General features: G+C 39.4%; 1 protein-coding gene and 1 pseudogene across 1 annotated transcript; both read right to left on the bottom strand.

Annotated features, from left to right (window-relative positions):
* Positions 1-11,694: 11,694 nt before the first annotated feature.
* On the bottom strand, positions 11,695-12,870 carry LOC101545151 (olfactory receptor 4F6-like; annotated as a pseudogene).
* Positions 12,871-16,103: 3,233 nt separating this feature from the next.
* Positions 16,104-17,042, bottom strand: LOC101545675 (olfactory receptor 4F3/4F16/4F29-like). Its single transcript, XM_004609752.2, has one exon. The coding sequence runs from the start codon at positions 17,040-17,042 to the stop codon at positions 16,104-16,106; it is 939 nt and encodes a 312-aa protein (XP_004609809.2).
* Positions 17,043-21,674: the final 4,632 nt, after the last annotated feature.

Raw genomic sequence — 21,674 nt, forward strand, 5'->3', positions numbered from 1 at the left:
GGGACCCTTCTACACTGTTGGTGGGAATGCCGACTGGTTCAGCCCTTTTTGAAAACAATATGGACGGCTCTCAAAAAATTAGTAATTGAGCTCCCATTTGACCCAGCAATACCACTGCTGGGAATATATCCCAGAGAAGCAAAAAAGTATAGTCTAAATGACATCTGCACTTATATGTTCATTGCAGCACAATAGCCAGAATCTGGAAAAAACCCGAGTGCCCTAGAACAGATGACTGGTTGAAGAAACTTTGGTACATCTATACAATGGAATCTATGCAGCTGTTAGAAAAAAATGAGGTCATGAATTTTGCATATAAGTGGATAGGCATGGAAAGTATCATGCTGAGTGAAATGAGTCAGAAAGAGAGAGACAGACATAGAAAGATTGTACTCATCTGTGGAATACAGAATAACAGAGTAGGAAACTAACACCCAAGACTAGTAAAAATAAGTGCCAAGAGGCTGACTCCATGGCTTGGAGGCTGGCCTCACATTCTGGGGAGAGGGCAACTCAGAGAAGGGATCACCAAGTATAATGCGGTCGGAGGTCATGCGGGGGAAGGGTGATGCGGGCTGAATGTAGACTAGAGACTGAACACAGTGGCCACTCAACACCTCTATTTCGAACCACAACACCTAATTAGAGAGAGAGAACAAAAGGGAATACCCTGCCACAGTGGCAGGGTGGGGTGGGGGGAGATGGGATTGGGGAGGGTTTGAGGGATGCTGGGTTTACTGGTGGTGGAGAACGGGCACTGGTGAAGGGATGGGTTCTCGAACTTTGTATGAGGGAAACAAGAGCACAAAGATGAGTAAATCTGTAAGTGTACTCTCACGGTGATTAACTAATTAAAAATAAATAAAGGAAAAAAATCAGATGGGCCGGACATGTGATGGGATTTAGAGACAACCGCTGGATTAGAGCTGTTACCAACTGGATTCCACGGGACGTCAAAAGAACACCTGGCCGCCCACCTGTGAGATAGTCAGACTTCTTTGTCAAGACCCTGAATGAACAGTTTGAGGCTATTCATGTTCCTGGAGAGAGTAGACACCATTGGGCTACACTAGCACGCGACAAGGACAAATGGAGGCATTATTAGCATTATTAGCATCCACTCGAGCAAATCGACAAGCAATAGGATGACAAGTGATACAAGTGAAGTGATCATAACTTTTTCTTACTGTGTATGTGCTTGAATCAGGGTCCAAATAAAGTTCATAAATTATAGATAAAAAAAAACCTTTGGTACATCTACACAATGGAATACTATACAGCTGTTAGAAAAGATGAAGTCGTGAAATTTGCACATAGGTGGATCAACATGGAAAGTATCATGTTAAGTGAAATGAGTCAGAAAGAGAGGGACATACATAGAAAGTTTGCACTGATTTGTGGAGTATAAAGTAACAGAATGGGAGACTAACACCCAAGAACAGTAGAGATAAGTATCAGGAGGATTACTTCACAGTTTAGAAGCCAGCTTCGCATGCTGGGGGAAAAGGCAGCTCAGAGAGAGAAGGGACCACCAAGTAAGGGTGCTAGGAGGGCCCATTTGGGATAGGAGATGTGGGCTGAAAGTAGACTATATACCAAATATGATGGTCACTTAGTACCTCTACTGCAAACAACAACACTCAAAAGGAGAGAGAGAGCACAGAGACGAGGTGGGTTGGGGGGAGGATGGCGTGGGGGTGGTGGGAGGGATGCTGGGACCATTGGTAGTGGAAAATGGTCACTGGTGGAGGGATGGGCACTTGACCACTGTATGACTGAAACAAAAACACAAAAATTCCTAAGTCTGTAACTGTACCTCACAGTGATTCACTAATAAAAAAATTAAAGAAAAATAAATAACATAAATTTAAAAAAGAATTATCACTTTATTAACATTATTATTTTAAAGGTAACATAAAAGAGCTTCTGTAGTCTTCCACAAGCAATCATGGAATGAATGCCACACAACATACAAAACCATATAATTCCAAGGAGCAACATTGAAAGGGACAAAAATTCAAATGTGTAAATGGAGCCTCCAGATTTAATAAAACATAATGACTCTGTTCTATATATCTACAAAAATATAAAGTACATTATATGAATCAGTTCTTGTCTAAGACATCTTCCTCAATTTCTATTTTTTATGTTTTTTGTTTCGTTTTGGGATTACACCTGGCAGTGCTCAGAACTTATTCCTGGTTCTGTGGTCGGGAATCACTCCTGCCAGGCTTGGGGGATCATATGAGATGCCAGGGATCCAACCCAGACCGGCTGTATACAGGGCAAGTGCATTACCAGGATACTATCACTCTGACCCTTCCTCAATTTCATATTATAGGTGTATAAATCATACTTTTATTTTCAACATGTACAGAGAATTCCTATAGAAGAACACTTCCAGGGGCTGGAGTGATAGCACAGCGGGTTTGCCTTGCACGCGGCAGACCTGGGTTCGATTCCCAGCATCCCATATGGTCTCCTGAGCAACCCCAGGAGTGATTCCTGAATGCAAAGCCAGGCGTAAGCCCTGAGCATCGCCGGGTGTGACCCATAAAAGCAAAAAAAAAAAAAAAGAACATTTCCATAATCTTTCAGATGCATAATTTATTTTAGATATAATTCTTTATCAGATATGTGATCTTAATATGTTTTCACGTATTCCATAAACTGTCCTGTCACTTTGTTGACCATTTTTTTTCTTTTTGGGTCACAGCCAGTGATGCTTAGGGGTTAAGTCATGGCTCTGCACTCAGTAATTACTCCTGTGGTGCTCGGGGGACCATATGGGATACCGGAGATCGAACCCAGGTCGGCCACATGCAAGGCAAACTCCCTACCCTCTGTGCTATCATTCCAGTCCTGTTGATCATTTCTTTTGCTGTGCAGAAGCTTTCTAGTTTGATGTGGTCCTACTTGTTTATTTCTGTTTTGATTGTTTGTGTTTGAGTGTCATAATCAAAAACTGTCAAGAGATTTTGACCTCAATTTTTTTATTGAAATTAGTGTACTATATCCATTTGTTAATTTACACTGAAATATAACAAACAAAATCAAATGTACATCAAAAATTTTAAACATTTGTGTGTTTTTAACAACAATCTTTAAAAAAGATTGGTTTTACATCCAATCTTCATTTTGGGAAAAAGTTCATTTATTTTGTTCTGCTCTTTTGTTGGAAAATTTTTGATGTAATCTTGCTGGAATCATTAATGAGATAAAGAAAAGGAAACTAGTGAAATTACTCAGTAAGGATCCAAGGTTATCTAATGTTATAAAAAGTTGTACTTTTCCAGTTAAAAACTTTAATCAGATTATTTATATCCAAAGATAGTATTAGGAAATGAGAAAGAAAACAGAAGCCAAATATTCTGAGAAACAAAAACAAATTATAAGTAATGACCTTATTATGCATAGTTGTCCAGAATTTAAAAATTCAAAGGAATGTTGAAAATGAATAAGCGAAACCACAACTCTATCAAAATAAACATTCTCTATGCCATTCAGAAAGAAAAGCTTAGCTAATATTTGTTCAGTCACAACTACAGCAGTTTTGACCAAAATGTGTGCTTTTACATCTAACTGGTCTTAATCTCCACTTTGCTAGTGTGGTAAAATTAAAATTATGAGTGCTTAAATTAGTGCTGAATAGACACATTTTATTAATTCCAATCCACAAATAGACTAAAAACTCAAATATTAATAGAAAGAGTAAAAGAAATGGAAAGTTTGTTAAAGTCCAAACAGAAAAGATGTCCCTATAACCCAGACCATGACATGACTGGGATGAGGTAAATAATCCTTTATCTCCACTATCTCATTGCCTAGAAACCAATCTATAAGAGTATTGAAAGGGTTTTTCCATGGTGATTGGGCTTGAGTGTGTTCCGATTGACAAAACCTTTAAACATCTAGTAAGTCCTGAGGTTAAGCCTCTGTAATTCAAATTTCTTCAACTTGATTCTGATATGAGATAAGTAAAAATATTGTTAACATGTTTTTTATATATCCTCACTTAAGACATTGTTTTCTGTACTGCTAAAGTTGATTTTGAAGGGCACTAAGACACACTCTAGAAAAACAATCCCTTTAGAGAATTTATAGTCACAAATTCTTGAGAGATAGAAATGTTTTTGCTTTGTGCATAGGTACAATTATCCAGTTTTATTCACAAAACATTGAATTTAGAGGATATAGCTCAAGTAGTAAAGCTTCACATGCTGGAGATAAAGACAGCTGAGATAGAGAAGGGACCACCAAGTAAATGATGCTTGGAGGGCTGTCTCAGGATGGAAGAAGTGTGCTGAAAGTAGAATGTGATGGTCACTTAGTACCCATATTTCGAACCATAACACAAAAGGAGAGAGAGAGTAAAAGAACATATGCCTGCCACGGTGAGGAGGGGGGTACTGGGTGGGAGAAGTAAGGGGGTGGCAGGAGGTATTCTGGGAACATTGGTGGTGGAGAATGGGCACTGGTGGAGGGATGGGCACTCAATCATTGTATGACTGAAACCTAATCACTGAAGTTTGTAAATTTGTAACTGTATCTCACAGTGATTCATTAAAAATTTTTTTTAATTTGCAACAACAAAAAAATGAAAGCATGAGTTCACCTCCCTGCCCACTCCTCATACTCCCAGAAGCCCTGGAAGCCACACCACATCCCACGACCACAATATAAGCTCATCCATCTGTCCAATTGTGAGCTTTACAGACTCACAATTAAATCTCAATTGGAAGAGACTAACTAGCTGCAAAAATTCATGGATACATATGGGTGCACCAGCCTCCTAGCTGAAAACTCTGGGGTGCCTTAGAGAGAGGAGTGGGTCGAGTCCCTGCCCTGCCAAAGCTCAGGCAGCCACACACATATCCCCACTGCTGCTGCCATGCCAATAGCCCAACTCCACTACCTCACAACTAAGTTCTGAAGATGCCAATTTGCCAAAGATTCCAAGTACACCCATTTTAAGTTAAAATAAAACTCTAGAGTCTTCTTGGAGTGGAGCACACAGCCTGCACCGACCCCCAATAGTTCTGGAAGTCCTGATAGCCATATCCACATCCCACACCCCCAGGCATGTAAATTCACAGCCCAGTTAAATATTCTGGAGTTTCTGGAGAGTGCAGATGCAAATGTGGCTGCATAATACATAGAAATTCTACCATACTGAATTGTAGATTTCAGTAAGAGCACACCAAATTAGATAGAAAAGTAGCACAGAAGTCAACTAAGCTCAGTAACGAAAACATTCAAACAGAAGGCTCAACTAGCAACATCTCAGAAAACCCTTAGATGAGAACTTAATATCCTTATGGTGAGATGCAACAGTTTTCACAAATTTTCTTTTACTGAAGTATTTTTTATCATTTCATCAGCCATTTAGTGATAACTGTCACTGTCACTGTCATCCCGTTGCTCATCAATTTGCTCTAGCGGGCACCAGTAATGTCCCCATTGTGAGACTTGTTACTGTTTTTGGCATATCGAATATGCCACGGGTATCTTGCAAGGCTCTTCCTCTGGAGACCCCCAGGAGGAAAAAGAGGAAGAATTAGTGGATCCCCTAATAAAAGTAAGAGAGCTGTTCGAGCAACTTAGTGATAACAAGCAATATAAAATAAATTATTTGGGGCCTACTACAGGGGCAGACTTGAAGGATTGTTGAGAAAATGGCAACAATGATGAAGGGAAGGTCACAGTGGTGTAGGACTGGGGTTGGAATATTGAATGCCTATAACAAATCATCATGAACAACTTTGTAAACCATGTGGAGTGGGGGGAAAAATCTGCACAACAAATTATCAAAGTGTAATATGAAAAGAGATTTTTTGCACTTTACACTTTCCTCTCTTGCTAGAACAGCTGAATATCCTGGCATAGGAATTAAGTACAACTATGAAAATAACTTCATAAACAAACAGAAAATTCCGCTTCTTTGTCCTTCAGTCTGACAATCACAATAAACATCTTCCTTGGGATTTTTTGCTTCCATATGTGTTAATCTTGGAAATTAAAATCAAGAAGCTAATATGTATGGAGAACCTCCATACAGAGGACTCCAGAAACTAGTTTAAAAATTCAAAGAATACAAATGTTTTGAGTTATTGAAAATATAGGATAACAGACACAAAGAACAAAAAGGGTAAAACTGAATTATCAAGTAAGTCATCATAAGGTCTTTAATTAGATTGTCATAATATAAATTAACTGGAAAAAGTCTTCCCATTTCATTTCAAAATAAACAAAATTTAATTTTGGCAAAGGAAATTGGATAAATGCCAAGGCTACTTATGGGAAATGCTAAGAATAGAGCTGAGGGTGGGGAAATTGAAGCATTTATTTGGATTATATTTTTTCTTTTTTTAAAGGAAAATATTAACTTCTCTCCAAAAGAAAATTGTATGAGTGCAATATAGGTAGACAGAATATTTATATATACTTGTGAGAAGGCTTGTGTTTCAAAAATTTTGGGTGCTCGCCATCATTCTAGGTACTAACAGATTTTCAATATATCTGATTTTAAAAGTATTAAAACTATTTGAATTATATTATTCTTTAAACTGAATTACCATTAAAATGATTAATTTGAGGGTTTCTGGTTTTCTGTATTAAATTAAAATTAAAAAGTTTCCCTCCGCAACCCACCCCCTCCCCAGCCTGCCTCTATGGCTCTATGACAGGCATTCTCTCTCTCTCTCTCTCTCTCTCTCTCTCTCTCTCTCTCTCTCTCTCTCTCTCTCTCTCTCTCCCTTTCTCTCTCTATCTATCTATCTCTCTTTCTCTCTCTATCTCTCTCTCTCTTCCCCCCCTTTCCTTTTGGGCATTATGGTTTGCAATTCAGATACTGAGAGGTTATCTTATTTGTTCCTTTACCTAATTTCAACATGCAATTCTTATCCAAAGTGATCATTTCCAACTATCTTTGTCATAATGGTCCCTTCTCTATCCCAATTGTCTTCTCCCCCAGCTTCATGTAAATTTTAAAATATGTTATCACAGAATCACTCACACCATTCATTTTTAATTTATCTAGATGTAAAAAAGAAAGATTGGTAGCTATTGAAAAAATCACTTACTGATTTAGCATTTTATGAAATTTCAATTTAACTTTATTTATGTATATTAGTGTATGTGTCATCACCTCCATAATAAAATTTTTTAATCTCTCTTATATTAGGGATATAAAGAAACATAGTAAGGAAACAAGTAAATAAAGTCATTTAAGCAAGAAATCTTGTCCATAAAACAAGATTCCATGAGAGGGCAGGTGGCTGAGAGGGGCCCTGGGAAATTGATGGAGGGAAATAGGCATTCTGGTGATGGTTGTGGTGTTGGAATGGTGTGTGAGAAAGCACAGCTAACTGTATTATAAGTTTTAAACCAAATAAAAATAGGTTTTTTTAAGTCTCTGTCAAGATTTAATACCAAAAATATCTTTGAAAAATACTAGAGTTTAAAATATTTTTTACTATTAGACATTTTATTAACTTATTGCATTATCACATTATAACATTTGTTATAAAATATATATAAATTATACTAAGTGCAAGAAGGTAATTTCTAAAGCCACATATATCCCCCAGGAAGAAATTTTGGCTTATATACATATATTACTTTAAAATCCTTAAAATAGATTAATTTTTGAATCTTGTTTTATTGTCTCCTCCATTTGTTAATCTATCTTCAACTAGTTAGTTATTAACTATTCATTAACTGCTAGTTAACTATGTGTAACTAGCAAAATTCCACTGTGTTCATAAAATATTCAGAATTGTTTTATTGTAAACAAGGAACTAATATAAACATAAGAACCTGGGGAAGAATATAAACAAACTGGCCCTCAATGTAGAAAAGTAAATGATGTCTCTCCGGAGATCTTATAAAATTAGCAAATCAGGGTCAGAGAGAAAGCTCAATGGACTGGAGTACGCTCTTGCATGCAAGAAGTCTAGGTTGAGTTCCTGGGACCATATAGTCCCTGAAGCACCACTGAGACAATTCCCAAGCAGGGAGCCAGGTGTCCCTAAGGACAGCCAGGTAGGACCCAAAAACAAATTTAAAAAATAAAAAACCAATTTTGTAAAAAGAAAAATAAGACAATTATTAACTAACTTAATTTATACGAGGAAGCTAATAGCAGTGTCTGACACATAGTATGTAGTCTGTGAATATTTGTCATTATTTTTTTAACCAACGAAATGAAGAACAAAGTAAACTACTAAGTCTTCAATTTGAAAAGTGACACAAAACAATGAAGTACATACTTTAGCACTATAAAAACACAAGATAATAAAATTACATCAGAAGATATCTGCAAGGCAAGACCACCAGATGGCTGCAGGACTCAACCACCTGTGGTGGAAAAAATTTTGGCTAAGAGGTTTTTCTGAGAAAGAGAGGAACCAGAATGTTCCCAGTTCACAACCATTACGCCCTAGTTTCATGTGAATATCTAAGCTACTGTTGTGGTTGAGAGGAGATGCCCCTCCCTTCCTTCCTCCTTGCAACTTAAAATCTATACGAAGAGGTGACCCTGACTCCAGCATTGGGGCGCCTTAACTCTGGGGGTGTCTGTGGGCAGAGTTTTCCTTTCAGCAAAGCTTTTCACACTTGCAAGAAGTCTGGTCTGGTTTCTTGCAGCCTAGTCTAACAATATATATGTGTATGTCATCTACGATCAACAGGATGATGATGATGATGATGATGGTATAGAAAAGAAAAAGTGAAGGCATATTGAATGTGTGTTAGAAAATAAAACAAATTTTATTTTAAAACTTATAGGATTCCAGCAAATGATTAAAGTTCAAGAAAGAAACCAGGGCTGGAGCGATAGCACAGCAGGCAGGAAGTTTGCCTTGCATGCAGCTGCCTCGGGTTTGATTCCCAGCACCCCATATGGTCCCCTGAGCACCGCCAGGAGTAATTCCTGAGTGCATAAGCCAGGAGTAAACCCTATGCATCGCTGGATGTGACCCAAAAAGAAAAAAAAAGAAACCAGCTAATATTTAATTTGATATGGGGCCAGAGTAGAGTAGATAGTACAGTAGCTAAGGCACTTGCCTTGCTCTCAACCCACCCAGGTTCAATCACCAGCACCCATAAGGTTCCCCCAAACACTACCAAGAATGATTCCTGAATGCAGAGTCAGGAGTAACCACTAAGCATCGCTAGGTTGGACCCCAGAAATAAATAAATTGATAAAGCCTTTCCAAGTAACATCTCAATCACAACTATAAACCTGTGATTTTGCAACCTTTAAATAAATTAAAATTCAGAGATACTGTATGACCCAGGAAATCATTAACAATTAATGAGTTGGCATTGGTGGGATGAGAATCTGAAGTTTTTGCAGTCAAAAACTTTGTGCAGTGCTATCCTTTTATTTGGAGTCATTTCAAGAGAGATGGTGATGTGTGAGACAATAAGCAAATCTATATGCCGCACACCCCACGCCTGACCTACTTTCTGTTTCTGAAAATAAATTTTTGGTGTAATTCAGTAATGACTAATCATTTCTGTTGTCTAAGACTATTTCAATATTACAACAACTGAACTGTGCAGGTGCAAGAAAGAACACAGGGCCACGAATCTAAAACTGAATGCAATCTTCTCTTTTACAAATAAAGTGTGCCGAAACTTGACAGAAAATCAAGTTGAGAATATTCTTCAAGATACAGGAACAAACTATGAAAGCAAGAAAGTATAACTACATAATCACAAATCCTAAAGACTGTTGGTACTTAACCTCCCATAATCAAAGAGCTACAATAACAAATCAGAGTGGGAACAGCAGGTGGAGCATTAGCATTTGCCTTGCCCAGGTTCAATTCCAGACACCACAACTGGTCCAGGGTCCACATATCCAGCTGCGAATAAGCACAATTCAGTATACTAATGATAATCAAGAGGTTTGAAAACAGTATTAGTATGGTTTTCCAGAGATGGGGGATTAAAAAACCTATTACACCATTACTTCTGTACATGAAAAGTATTCTTGGCACTGTTATTTGAGAATGACAAAGGTAAGAGTAATATGATACGACTTGCCATACCTTTAATATAAAAATTATATTTTCTTTACAAGGAAGAACGCCATCCCAGTCAGGGAGAACAAGTCAGACCAATCACGGGGGGTGAAGGTCAATGAATACTAAGTTGCTAGAATCCCCAGCTCAACAGGCAAACCAAGTCTAGTGCCTGCTGGAGTCATTACTATTAGAGAATCCTGGGTTCACCCTTCCCATAACACAGCCGATCTACAGCTAAGAATGGAACAACTTGGGTGGGCAATGAGGATTGGGGGGAGCCACGCACAACTGCTCAGCAGAGGACAGCGCGGGGACTCGAGGACATGAGGAAGCAGGTCGGGGAAGCCACAACACAAGTGCGCCTTGAGCCCCACCGCACCCGCAGCTTTGCACAGCCATGTACAGTCAGCGGAGAACTTAAACCTCGCAACGTCTCCCTGTGATGCCCCAGCTTTAAAATCCTCACCCAACAACTTCCTAACTTGGAACTTCCTAACTGTAACTTGGAACACCAATGCAGCTCGCGAGCAGACATCACCAGCTCCTGGAGGCCTGGTGTTGGGACGCACTGGTTACCAGGCCCAGAGTGATGAACAAACTGCCAGGCACCGGCCCTCATGCAGGAGATGCTCAGTTGCCCTCTGCTTGTCCCAGGGGTTGGCCTGAGTGTCAGGTTCCTGCTGTCCCCGTATTCCAAGGCTCTCGGGAGACAGGCCCTGACTGCGTGGCACACCCTGCATGGCCTTTCCTCCCCCACTGAATCTCACAGTTGGGCTTGATGCCCAAATAAACACTCTGCCCCTCTGCCCCGCAGCTCCCTTCAACTCCTGGCTGTGCGGGACAAGGGCGCTGTGCTCCTTGGGTTACCGGACTGGAATCATTAGAGAGGATTCTCCTAGCAGACGACCAGCCCTGGGCACTGCCCAGGTATTAGAGAGAAGCACTCTGAGTCCGATTCTCTTGCCCTGGAATCTTAGCTGAGGGGTGAGCTTCACGTTTGGTTTTCACATGTGAGGATGCATGGTGGGACTTGCTCACTGAATAATCAGCCAGAGCATCGCATCCCCCGCCGTGCCTGTCCTGGCTCACCAACATCTCTGGACTGAAACTTTGTCTGGAACCCCAATTTTTGCCACTATATGAGACTTCTTATATTTTCTGCCTTCAGAGGTAAGGGGTGCCATAAACATCCACATAAATTATTCAGTTGATTTTGAATTTTTTTAGAGGTTGTTTGTTCTTTTTACTATTGCCAAAATTTTCACTCAACCCAAACTGACAATTTCTACTTGGGTAACAAGCGATGGGCAAAGATAAGACACCAAGCCAGTAACCAGAAGACCTATGATTGTAGGTGTTTACTGAGTTACTTCCCCTTTGAGACACCTACAAGTATTTTGGTACTGGTAGCTATAAGAATGAAATAAACTATCTGGAAATTCACAAAGATTTAAAAAACAACCAAGAGCTGGGACAAGGTAGAACAATAAAGTTCTACCTGAGGCCACTCCTTCAAAATTGGAAGAGCTGATTGTTTTATCTAATTCATAAAAAAAATAAACACTCAGAGTCAATTAAAATGAAGAAAAATAGAGGAAAATAATAAAACTCAAAAATATGGTTCCCTTCTTCCTGTGGATCAACTGCTAAGGTTAGAAGATTAATCTTTACCAGAAAGCTTCATGTTTGAGTTAAAGGTTTTTTTCCCAAAACCCATAAGTTTTCTGAATATTCTCCTTATTGCTGTCTTCATATCTCTGTTCCTGAGTGTATAGATGAATGGATTTGGAGATGGAGTTAAAACTGTATCAAATGTAGCTAGAAATTTGTCTGTCTAGATGTGTTGAAGGAGAAAACGTACATAGAAAAAAATCAATGGGCCAAAATAAATCACCAGAATAATATGAGCTTACAGAGTTGAAAGAGGCTTGGAGAAACTATCTGACAAATGTTTCTGAACAGTCTCCAAAATAAAGATATAAGAAAGAATGAGCATGAAGAAAGCACCCAAGGAAATAAACCTACTATTAGATAGTGACCATGAGCTGTAGCTTATAGGTGTTTGTGCAAGGAAGTTTCATTTGCCAAGGTGTATCTCAAAAAAAGCTATCCAATATATTAGAGCCACAGAAAGGCAAGATTACCAGAAAAGCTATTGAGGTCAATGAGTGAATAACACCAATGGTCCAGGCAACTTCAAAAATCAAAGTGTACATGCATAGTCACATGATGGTCAGATAGTGAAAAGGTTTACATGTGGCCACTATCTGTCAAAAGCCATAGCTATAAGCAACACCATCTCGCTCCCTCCAACAGCATGGCTGAAGAAGATCTGAGCTATGCAGCGCCCAAAGGAGCTTTTGCTTTCTGAAATCATCACAAATCGTCTTGGGTGTTGCAATGGAGCAAAATATCGGGTCAATGCTAGAGAGATTGGCTAACAGAAAATACGAGTGTAAATAAGGGTCAAAGGTCACAGTGATCACTATGACAAAGTTTCTCATCATGCTAGATATATGGAAAACACAAGGAAAAAAAAGAGAAAGAGTTGGATCTTCCAGGAATTGGAGGGTCCCAGCAACACAGACTCCACTGAGTGGTTCGCTTCATTCCTTTGTTCATTTGGTAGGTCCAATGTCCTGTTAGCTGAAAAAAAAAAAATGAGACCATTCAAATTAATACTATTATGGTACTGCCCTCTGTGGGAAGATATGCAAATTTTAGGAGTCAAATATTACCTAAGCCTTTCACAAAAATTTGGTAAATTCCTTTTTGGCCACTAATTCTGTAGTTACATATGACCTTAACTGAGTTGCCAGTTGGTTTTAATACCCATGGTGCACCTGATGAAAGCACAAACAAAAGACAGTTAGCATTAAATTTCACCTATTAGAAACCTATTGATAGGGCTAGAGCAATAGCACAGAGGGTAGAGCTTTTGCCTTGCATGCGGCCGACCCGAGTTCGATTCTCAAAATCCCATATAGTCCCCTGAGCACCACCAGGAGTAATACCTGAGTGCATGAGCCAGGAGTAACCCCTGTGCATCTCTGGGTGAGACCCAAAAAGAAAAAAAAAACTACTGAAAGCTCTCCTTCTCCTGAAGTCTCCAAACCTGATGCTCAATTCTCCCAAGCCTAATTACTTCATATATTTTCATTATTGTCAAGTACAAGTCTAAGCAAACCAAACAAGAAAATGTACAGACAATAAAATCAATGAATTATGTACTTTATAAAAGAATGATTTCCCTTAATATTTCCTTTTCCAAGAGGTCTCCATCAGCACATATGAAATAATGTTTAACACAGAGTAGACTATCAATAAATGTTTGGTGCAAATAACTTTTATTAAAATTCATGAGGAGACAGAACTAGAAAGATGATACAGTACGTAGAGCACATGCCTTGCACATGGCTGACACAGACTCATTCCCAAGGACTCCATCTTGTCCCCTGAAACCTAGCAGGAATGACCCTGAGAGCAGATCCAAGAGTAAGCGCTGGGTAAAGTGGAGTATGGCCCAAAAACTAAATAACAACAGTAGTGGGGCTGGAGCAATAGCACAGTGGTAGGGTGTTTGTCTTGCATGCAGCCAACCTGAGTTCGATTTCCAGAATACCATATGGTCCCCTAAACACGGCCAGGAGTAGTTCCTGAGTGCAAAGCCAGGAGTAACCCCTGTACATTGCCAGGTGTGACCCAAAGTAATAATAATAATAATAATAATAATAATAATAATAATAATAATAATAACAACAGTAGTGATAAAATTTTTAAATAAAATTCAGCAGGCAGATATCTGTAAGCCCTTCTGTACTGAGAGAGTTAGACCACACCTGACTGTGCTCAGGGCTTTCTCCTGGCTCTGTGCTCAGGGATCATTCCTAAATTTGCAGTGTCCAGGATCAAACCAGGGTCTGCTGTGTACAAGGCCAAGTACCTGAATCTCTGTACTATTTCTCTAGCCCCAAAATTAAACATGAATTTAACTAACATCAGTTGCCATAACTACAGGAGTCTCAAAACAGTACAATCTGCACATTTTAGATTATAAAAAGGAGAGGATATGGTGCCACCAGCAGGTCAACGTGTACTGTGGGGAGAGTATATCAGCAGCCTTATGCTGACTTCAGGCTTCCTGATACCCCAAAATTACTGCTGTATCTTTGTCTGCATCCGAACAACTTGGGACCAAGTTTACCAAGAAGTTAAACGGCCAAAAGTTAGGTATGTGGGAACCATGCCCAAAAACCACCACCAGCTCAGCTATACAAGCTCATTTATTGGCCATATTTCAGAGACCTGTAGATAAATCTCTAAAGAGACCAAAAGCCATAGTTGATCTCAGACCCGTGCATGGCTGAATAAACTGGTGTAAATCAGAAGAGGGAGTGTTGGCCTTTGCCTGCCCAAGAAGAGCTCCCAGCAGCCTTTCTTCCACAATCCAAAGTCACTGCCATCCCCACAGCCTGACCTCACCATCTCAGGATGGACCTCACCAAGATATCACTGTATCACTGTCATCCCATTGCTCATCGATATGCTCAAGCAGACACAAGTAACATCTCCAATGTGAGATTTGTTGTTATTGTTTTTGGCATATAGAATATGCCATTGGTAGCTTCCCAGGCTCTGAAGTAAGGGTGGGATATTCTCGGTAGCTTGCCAGGCTCTCCAAGACAGACAGAGGAATCGAACCAAGGTCAGCAGCGTGCAAGGCAAATTCCCTACCACTGAGTTTTCGCTCCAGACATGATCTGTTGAAAATTCTGATATGTGAGTTTTGTGACTGAAATCTCCAGGTTTTGTTGAAGTTCAGATGGGCTACCTTCCCCCACTTCCCAATACTCATGGAAGCACTGGCCTGGAGTGCTTCAAAAAGGAGGAGGTGTCGTCCTTCCACCTGCCCACTATGAAGCCAAGTCCAGAATCCAATGAAAGGCCCAGGTACACAGAACCAGTGACTGCAAACCCCAGGTCTCAAGGGCTCAGGGCTTGAGCCACCCCTACAGGGTCCTGGCTGTCACACAAACTGCCTCGGGTGCCATTTAACTGCATTAACGGCCATGATCCAGAGACTTACAAATGAATCGCGGAAATGAGCAACTCACTACAGAGATGCCTCCAGATGCTAATTCTTTAAAATTTTAGAATTCCAGGAGCATGTGGCCACTGACATCTCAGGCTATTCATAACAAGCAATACAAAATAAATTATCTAGCATCTGCCTGTTAGACAGACTAGAAAGGTCATGGGAAAATTAGAAATAATAGTGGTGGAAAGGTGTAATGGTGATGGGATTGGTGTTGAAATATTGAATATAATCAATGATTGCGAATAACTTTATGAAAATTAAATTTTTAATAAATAAAAGGTATAAGTAGAAATTAAGTAGCACTTTAATGTCATATCTTTATGTGCATCGATTTTGTTGATTTACTAAGATTATACTATATGATTAATAATTCGCAATTATACAATTTCAAGATTTCTTGCCATAATAGAAGTTAAGCTGATTAAAATTCTTATTATGGGTGGCTGGAACTGTATCAGAGGTAGCAGTAAAAAATTGTTTACTACTAGTAGACGGACAGTGTTGGATCATGGTATGAATGAAACACAAACTTCCACAGTTTTATAACTGGATTTAACAGTGATTCAACCTAAAAACAAATTAGCTGTCCAATGATAGGATTTGTATTTGTTTAGCAAAAGTAGAAGGTTATGCTTATATTAAGATAAAATGTAATTTTAACTTAATGTAATTTTAACTTAATGTAATTTTAACTTAATGTAATTTTAACTTGTAATGTAACTGTGTAACTTTAATAACTATTTCACATAAATATTATTCCTTAGGAATGGAAACCCAAGATTATCATAATCTTTTATCATAATCAATTATGTATATAATAACTTTTTTTCAAAAAGGAATGTCCTCAAAATGGAACCATCATCAGTGTATATAATCAAGTTAAGGTAAACAAAGAAAATCTTATCACTGAGTTTGAAAATCAGCAATAAGTAGCATTCATCTGCAAGGGATTTTCTTAATTCAGATATCACTTAAGATATCTTCCTATAGTTTATTAGCTGTCTACATACTCTTTTCATTGCCACCTTCATTTCTTGATTCCTGAATGTGTAAATGAGTGGATTTAGAAAAGGAGTGAGAACTGCATCAAAGATGGCCAGATACTTATCTAGATGAATGGAAGGAGATGGCCATGCATAAAAAAAAATCAGGGGACCAAAGAACAAGACTACCACTGTGATGTGAGCTGAGAGTGTGGACAGAGCCTTGGATGACCCAGTTGAAGAATGTTTCTGAACAGTGAGAATAATGATGATATAGGAAATGATTAGTACAATGAAGGAGCCCACAGAAATGAATCCACTGTTGGCTGTGACCATGAACTCTAGTCGGTAGGTGTCTATGCAGGCAAGTTTGATGAACCGAGGAAGGTCACAGTAAAAGCTGTCCAACACATTAGGACCACAGAAGGGTAAGTTTATCACAAAGACCAATTGAATCAAGGAGTGGATAAAGCCAATAATCCAGGCACTCACTAAAAAGAAGATGCACATTTTGGGGCTCATGATGGTCAGATAGTGGAGAGGTTTACATATGGCAACATATCTGTCAAAAGCCATGGCAATGAGTAGAACCATTTCCACACCCCCAATGACATGGATAAAGAATATTTGAGTAATGCAGCCACTGAAGGAGATGACTTTTCGCTTTCTGAAAAGATCATAAAACATCTTAGGAGAAGAGACAGAAGAAACACCCAGGTCGATGAAGGAGAGGTTGGCTAACAGGAAGTACATGGGAGAGTGTAAATGAGAGTCAAAAATCACAGTGATCATAATAAGTGAGTTTCCCATTATGCTTCCCACAAAAATCATGGATGAGAACACAAAGATAAGAAGCTGGATCTCCCAGGAGTTAGTGAGTCCCAGGAATACAAATTCTGTCACCACAGAGTAATTTGTTCCATCCATTATTGGTTTGTAAGCTTTGCTACCTGAAGGAAGAAATTAGACAAATGTAAATTATAGTGATCATGTTAATAAATTAAAAGTAAGAGAACAAAGGAGATAAAACCTATTTTCACTTTAGCATTAAAACTGACCTTTACGACTACATAGCCTCTGAAATGTAATCACCAGAAAATTGGTATCTGTCACATGAAAACTGCTCTGTCACCACGTTTATCATTATTAATACCCTGCTCTTTCCATTTAAGAAAGATATTTTGATGTTATTCAGAAATACAAGATTTTTCTCTATGAGTCACAGATTTCAGCCCAAAATTCTTTTGACTTTAGAGCCTGGGGTTAGTTACTTTTATCATTTTTCAACTATTCTATCCACTGCCAAGCATCCAAGATTTATACTGGCAAGCAAATTCTTCCCATTCCTACTTCTAGAAGGAATATTTACCATCAGAATATATTAATATTAACCATTTGTGTGAAATCCTGTTTTTTATTGCTAGCATTCATTTTATTGTCCTTTATATTTTGAAATATGTAGTACAGTTCTAAATTACCAAGTAGATTTCAAACTTTTTTTTTTGGCTTTTAGCTTTTGGCTCTTGTGCCACACCCAGTCGGGATCAGGGCATACTCCTGATTCTGTATGCAGAAATCAATCCTGGCAGTGCTTGGGGGACCATATGCTAGGCCAGGAGTCAAATCAGATTTGGCTGCATGCAAGGCAAATGTCCTACATGCTATACTATCACTCTGGCCCTGACTATAAGCCTCTTTAAGGAAGGGATTATGCCATCTACATTTGATTCCCTGGGGTAATGAAGAAGAAGTTCACAGAGGTGTGGATCTAGGAAATCCCTGTGAGCAGTTTGTACCACAAATTGAAAGTACTTATAAATATCTCTAACAATTTTATATCAAAGACCAAGTGTATAAATTTGCATTTATTAAGTTATCAGAGTCTCTTGCCCCCGTGCCTGGTTGTCTTCACTGGGGCCTCTCGGAAGGGGGTGGGTTTAGTTTCCCTCCCCACACCAAGCAGAGCCTGGGCAGTAGAAGTTCTCCAGAGCCCAGCCATAGCCATGCTTATGGCCACTCTCCACACGCTGAGACAAGCCTCACGCATGAAAGAATTGGCAGGAGAACCCAGGTGTGCGTGACCCAGGAAGGAGATCTCTATTCCTGCTCAGATCAGGACTAGGCCTCCTCCACCCAGATCCCCCATTTTCCAATAGCTTGGCAGCCACACCCACAAACTGCCCCTGGCACCGTGTAATCCCATCAACAGCCAAGATCCAGAGACTATAAAACAAAACTCCCAGCCTGGGCGACCTCTTATAGCCTGGCTCTCCCTCTCAGAGAACCTGGCAAGGTACTGAGAGCATCCTGCCCACATAGCAGAGCCTGGCAAGTTCTCCGTGGTGTATTCGATATGCCAAATACAGTAACAATGATGGGTCTCATTCCCTGACCCTCAAAGAGCCTCCAATGGGGCACCGCTGGGAAGAACGAGTAAAGAGAGGCTGCTAAAATCTCAGGGCATGGACAAATGGAGATGTTACAGGTACCTGCTCGAGCAAATTGATGATCAATGGGATGACCGTAATATAGTGATACAGCGATTAAATTATGAAATAAATTAATAGAAGGAAATCTGTTCTTCACAAGAATATAATATGAGAATCAGCATCCCAAAGCCTCTAGCACATAATCTGAGGAGTTTAAAACTATAAAGAGCACCAGAAATACAGTGGAGAATATTTTGTTCAAACCTCTAAGCAAGAATTTTTCAGATTATTTTGTTATTTTAGTTTTAGAAAAAACATATAGCATAATGGAAAGGAAATGAACTTTGGATTCATAAAATCAAGGTCTATACCATAATTCAGCCACTGATAAAATGATGTCAGAGAGCCTAATTCTTTTGGAGGGGAGCAGTGTGGGCTACACCAAGCAGTACTCAAGACTTATTTCTTGCAGGAATCAAACATGGGTCAAGGTAAACACCTCATCTTAACCCCTGTAATATCCGTCAAACCCAAAGTTAAACTCTTAAATCAGTTTTTGAACTTATAAAACTGCAATACATAATTTAAAATTTAAATTAAATTCACGATCACGATCATGAAATCCCATTAATCGTCGATTTCTCGAGCGAGCTCAGTAACCTCTCAATTTGTCCTTTCCCTGAGATCTTAGAAGTCTCTCTCTAGACTCTGCCCTCCCAAGGATGTAGCAATGGAGGCTCTTTCAGGGTCAGAGGAATGAGATCCAGCTTGTTACTGGATTTAGCATATGAATACACCATGGGAAGCTTGCAAGGCTGTCCCATGTGGGCAGGAAACTCTCAGAAGCTTGCCAGATTCTCCCAGAGGGAGATGTAGGCTACAAGATATCTGGGAGCTTGCTTTTAGGTCTCTGGATGTTGGCCATTGATAGGATTACACACACCTGGTTTCCTCTGCCGGTATGTAGCGAGTGTATCAGCAGCCTGATGGTGCCTTCAGACTTCCTTGAACCCCAAAATTGCCACTGTGGCTTTGGCCACAGTCCAACAACTCAGAACTAAGTTTCCCAAACAATTAAACCACTGAGAGTTAGGTATGTGGAAGGCATGCCCACAAATCACCTCTGGCTCAGCCATATGAGCTCATTCATTGGGCTTGCTTCAGAAAACCATGAATAAATCTCAAAAGGAATCAAAAGTCACAGTTAATCTTAGACCCACGCAAGGCTGAACAAACCTGGAATGTATCAGAGAGGGCAGGTTAGTCTAGTGCCTGCCCAAACAGAGCCCCCAGTAGCCACTTGCTCCCACAATCGAAAATCACCACCATAACCCTGGCCAGACTCCACCAGATGTCCTGGCAGTCACATCCACATCCCAAATCTTCTACTCAGTTTTTTATAAAGCTGCTCCAGCTGTACTTTCCTGATAAAAATGCTAAATACCCTGAACAATTACGGTGGTCTCTTAGTTCCTCTATTCAAACCATAATGTCCAAAATGAAAAAGAGAGAGAAAGAAGAAAAGTGCCTACCACGGAAGCAGGTGGCAAGGTGGGATAGGTGGGTGGGGACAGAAACAGGGGACAATAGTGGTGGGAAATATACACTGGTGGAGAGATGGGGGTTGGAATATTGTATGACTGAAACCAAATCATGAATAGTTTTGTGATGGTATGTGTCACAGTGATTCCTTTAAAAATAAATAAATAAATAAATGCTAATTTTATTTTCTTTCACTTTTTTCATAGTAGTGTTTAATACATAAAAACAAGTGAATTAGAAAATAAGATTGCTAGTTGGTATTGGATCAGGAATGTGGCTAGGTAGTACAGCACTTTCCCTGCATGTGTGAGGCTCTGAATTTAGTCAGGAAGGAAGGAAGGAGGGAAAGGAGGGAGGGAGGGAGGAAGGAGGGAAGGGAGGGAGGATGGATACAAGGGAGGGAGGATGTTTGCGAGGGAGAGAGGATGGATGCCAGGGAGGGAGGGAGTTGTGATCAGCAGAAACCATAAGAATTCCTTACCTAGAGGTGAGAAAGATGGTATGGGATTGAGGGCCTTCTGCCTTGGATGCTGTTTGCCTAGGTTTGATCTTTGGCACGGTATAAGGTTCCCTAAACAAGAATAGTCCCTGAGAACCACTGGGTGGAGCCAAAAAAAAGGGGGGACAATGCCTGTTATTTTTTCTAAAAGCTATTTTAATAATTATCTTATACATTAATAAAATATAAAAACATTCATACTCTTTAATCATAAAAATATATTATGTAAATATATTTGCTCTAAAAAAGTTTTTTTCTTTAGAATAAAAACTAACATTTGACAATTATAAACAAATATTTGACAAGGAAGCCACAAATCCTAATGAAGAAAGAATGCTCTGTTTGGCGGGGGGGGGGGAGCTTAAGGTGGGGGGGCTAGGGGCGTGGGCGGGGTTAGGGGTGTGAGGGGGCGGGGTGGAGCTATACTGGGATTCTTGGTGGTGGAATATGAGCACTGGTGAAGGGATGGGTATTTGAGCATTGTATAACTGAGATTTAAACCTAAAAACTTTGTAACTGTCCACATGGTGACTCAATAAAAAATTAAAAAAAAAAAAGAAGGATTCTCTACACTAAAAATAAAACGCTAAAAACAACTACAACTAAAAAAAAAAAAAAAAGAATGCTCTGTTTAACCATATTGGGGAAACGACTCAATGGACTGGAGCGCATGCTTTGCATACACCAGCAATACATCCCCACCCAAATACAACCAGGTGTGCTCCCCAAAAACAACCTGCGAAGGGAATGGCTTACTTGTAGAAAACTTGTCTAGTTTGTGTGAGATGCTGGATAACCAGCACAACTTTTAAAAAGAAATGATGTGAGAAAAACCAGAGAAACATGCAGAACAAGGCAACTGAAACTTTATCTCATACTACTCGTAAAAACCAACTGGAAATAGATCAATACCTTAAAAACAAAACCTCATAATATAAATTCCTTAAACATAATTCAGGCAAGTTCATCAATAATGACCTAGGCTATATTTTTTGAATTATCAAAGGAATAGAAAACAATTAGAAGTGAAATACATCAATCTCAAAGTCTTCTGCTCAGCAAAACACACCAAACACCTTAAAAAACAAA

This window comes from Sorex araneus, chromosome 3, assembly GCF_027595985.1.
Source record: "Sorex araneus isolate mSorAra2 chromosome 3, mSorAra2.pri, whole genome shotgun sequence".
Lineage (NCBI taxonomy): Eukaryota > Metazoa > Chordata > Mammalia > Eulipotyphla > Soricidae > Sorex > Sorex araneus.

Coding starts and splice junctions, on each gene's coding strand:
- LOC101545675 (XM_004609752.2), bottom strand. CDS start 17,042: ATGGATGGAACAAATTACTCTGTGGTGACAGAATTTGTATTCCTGGGA.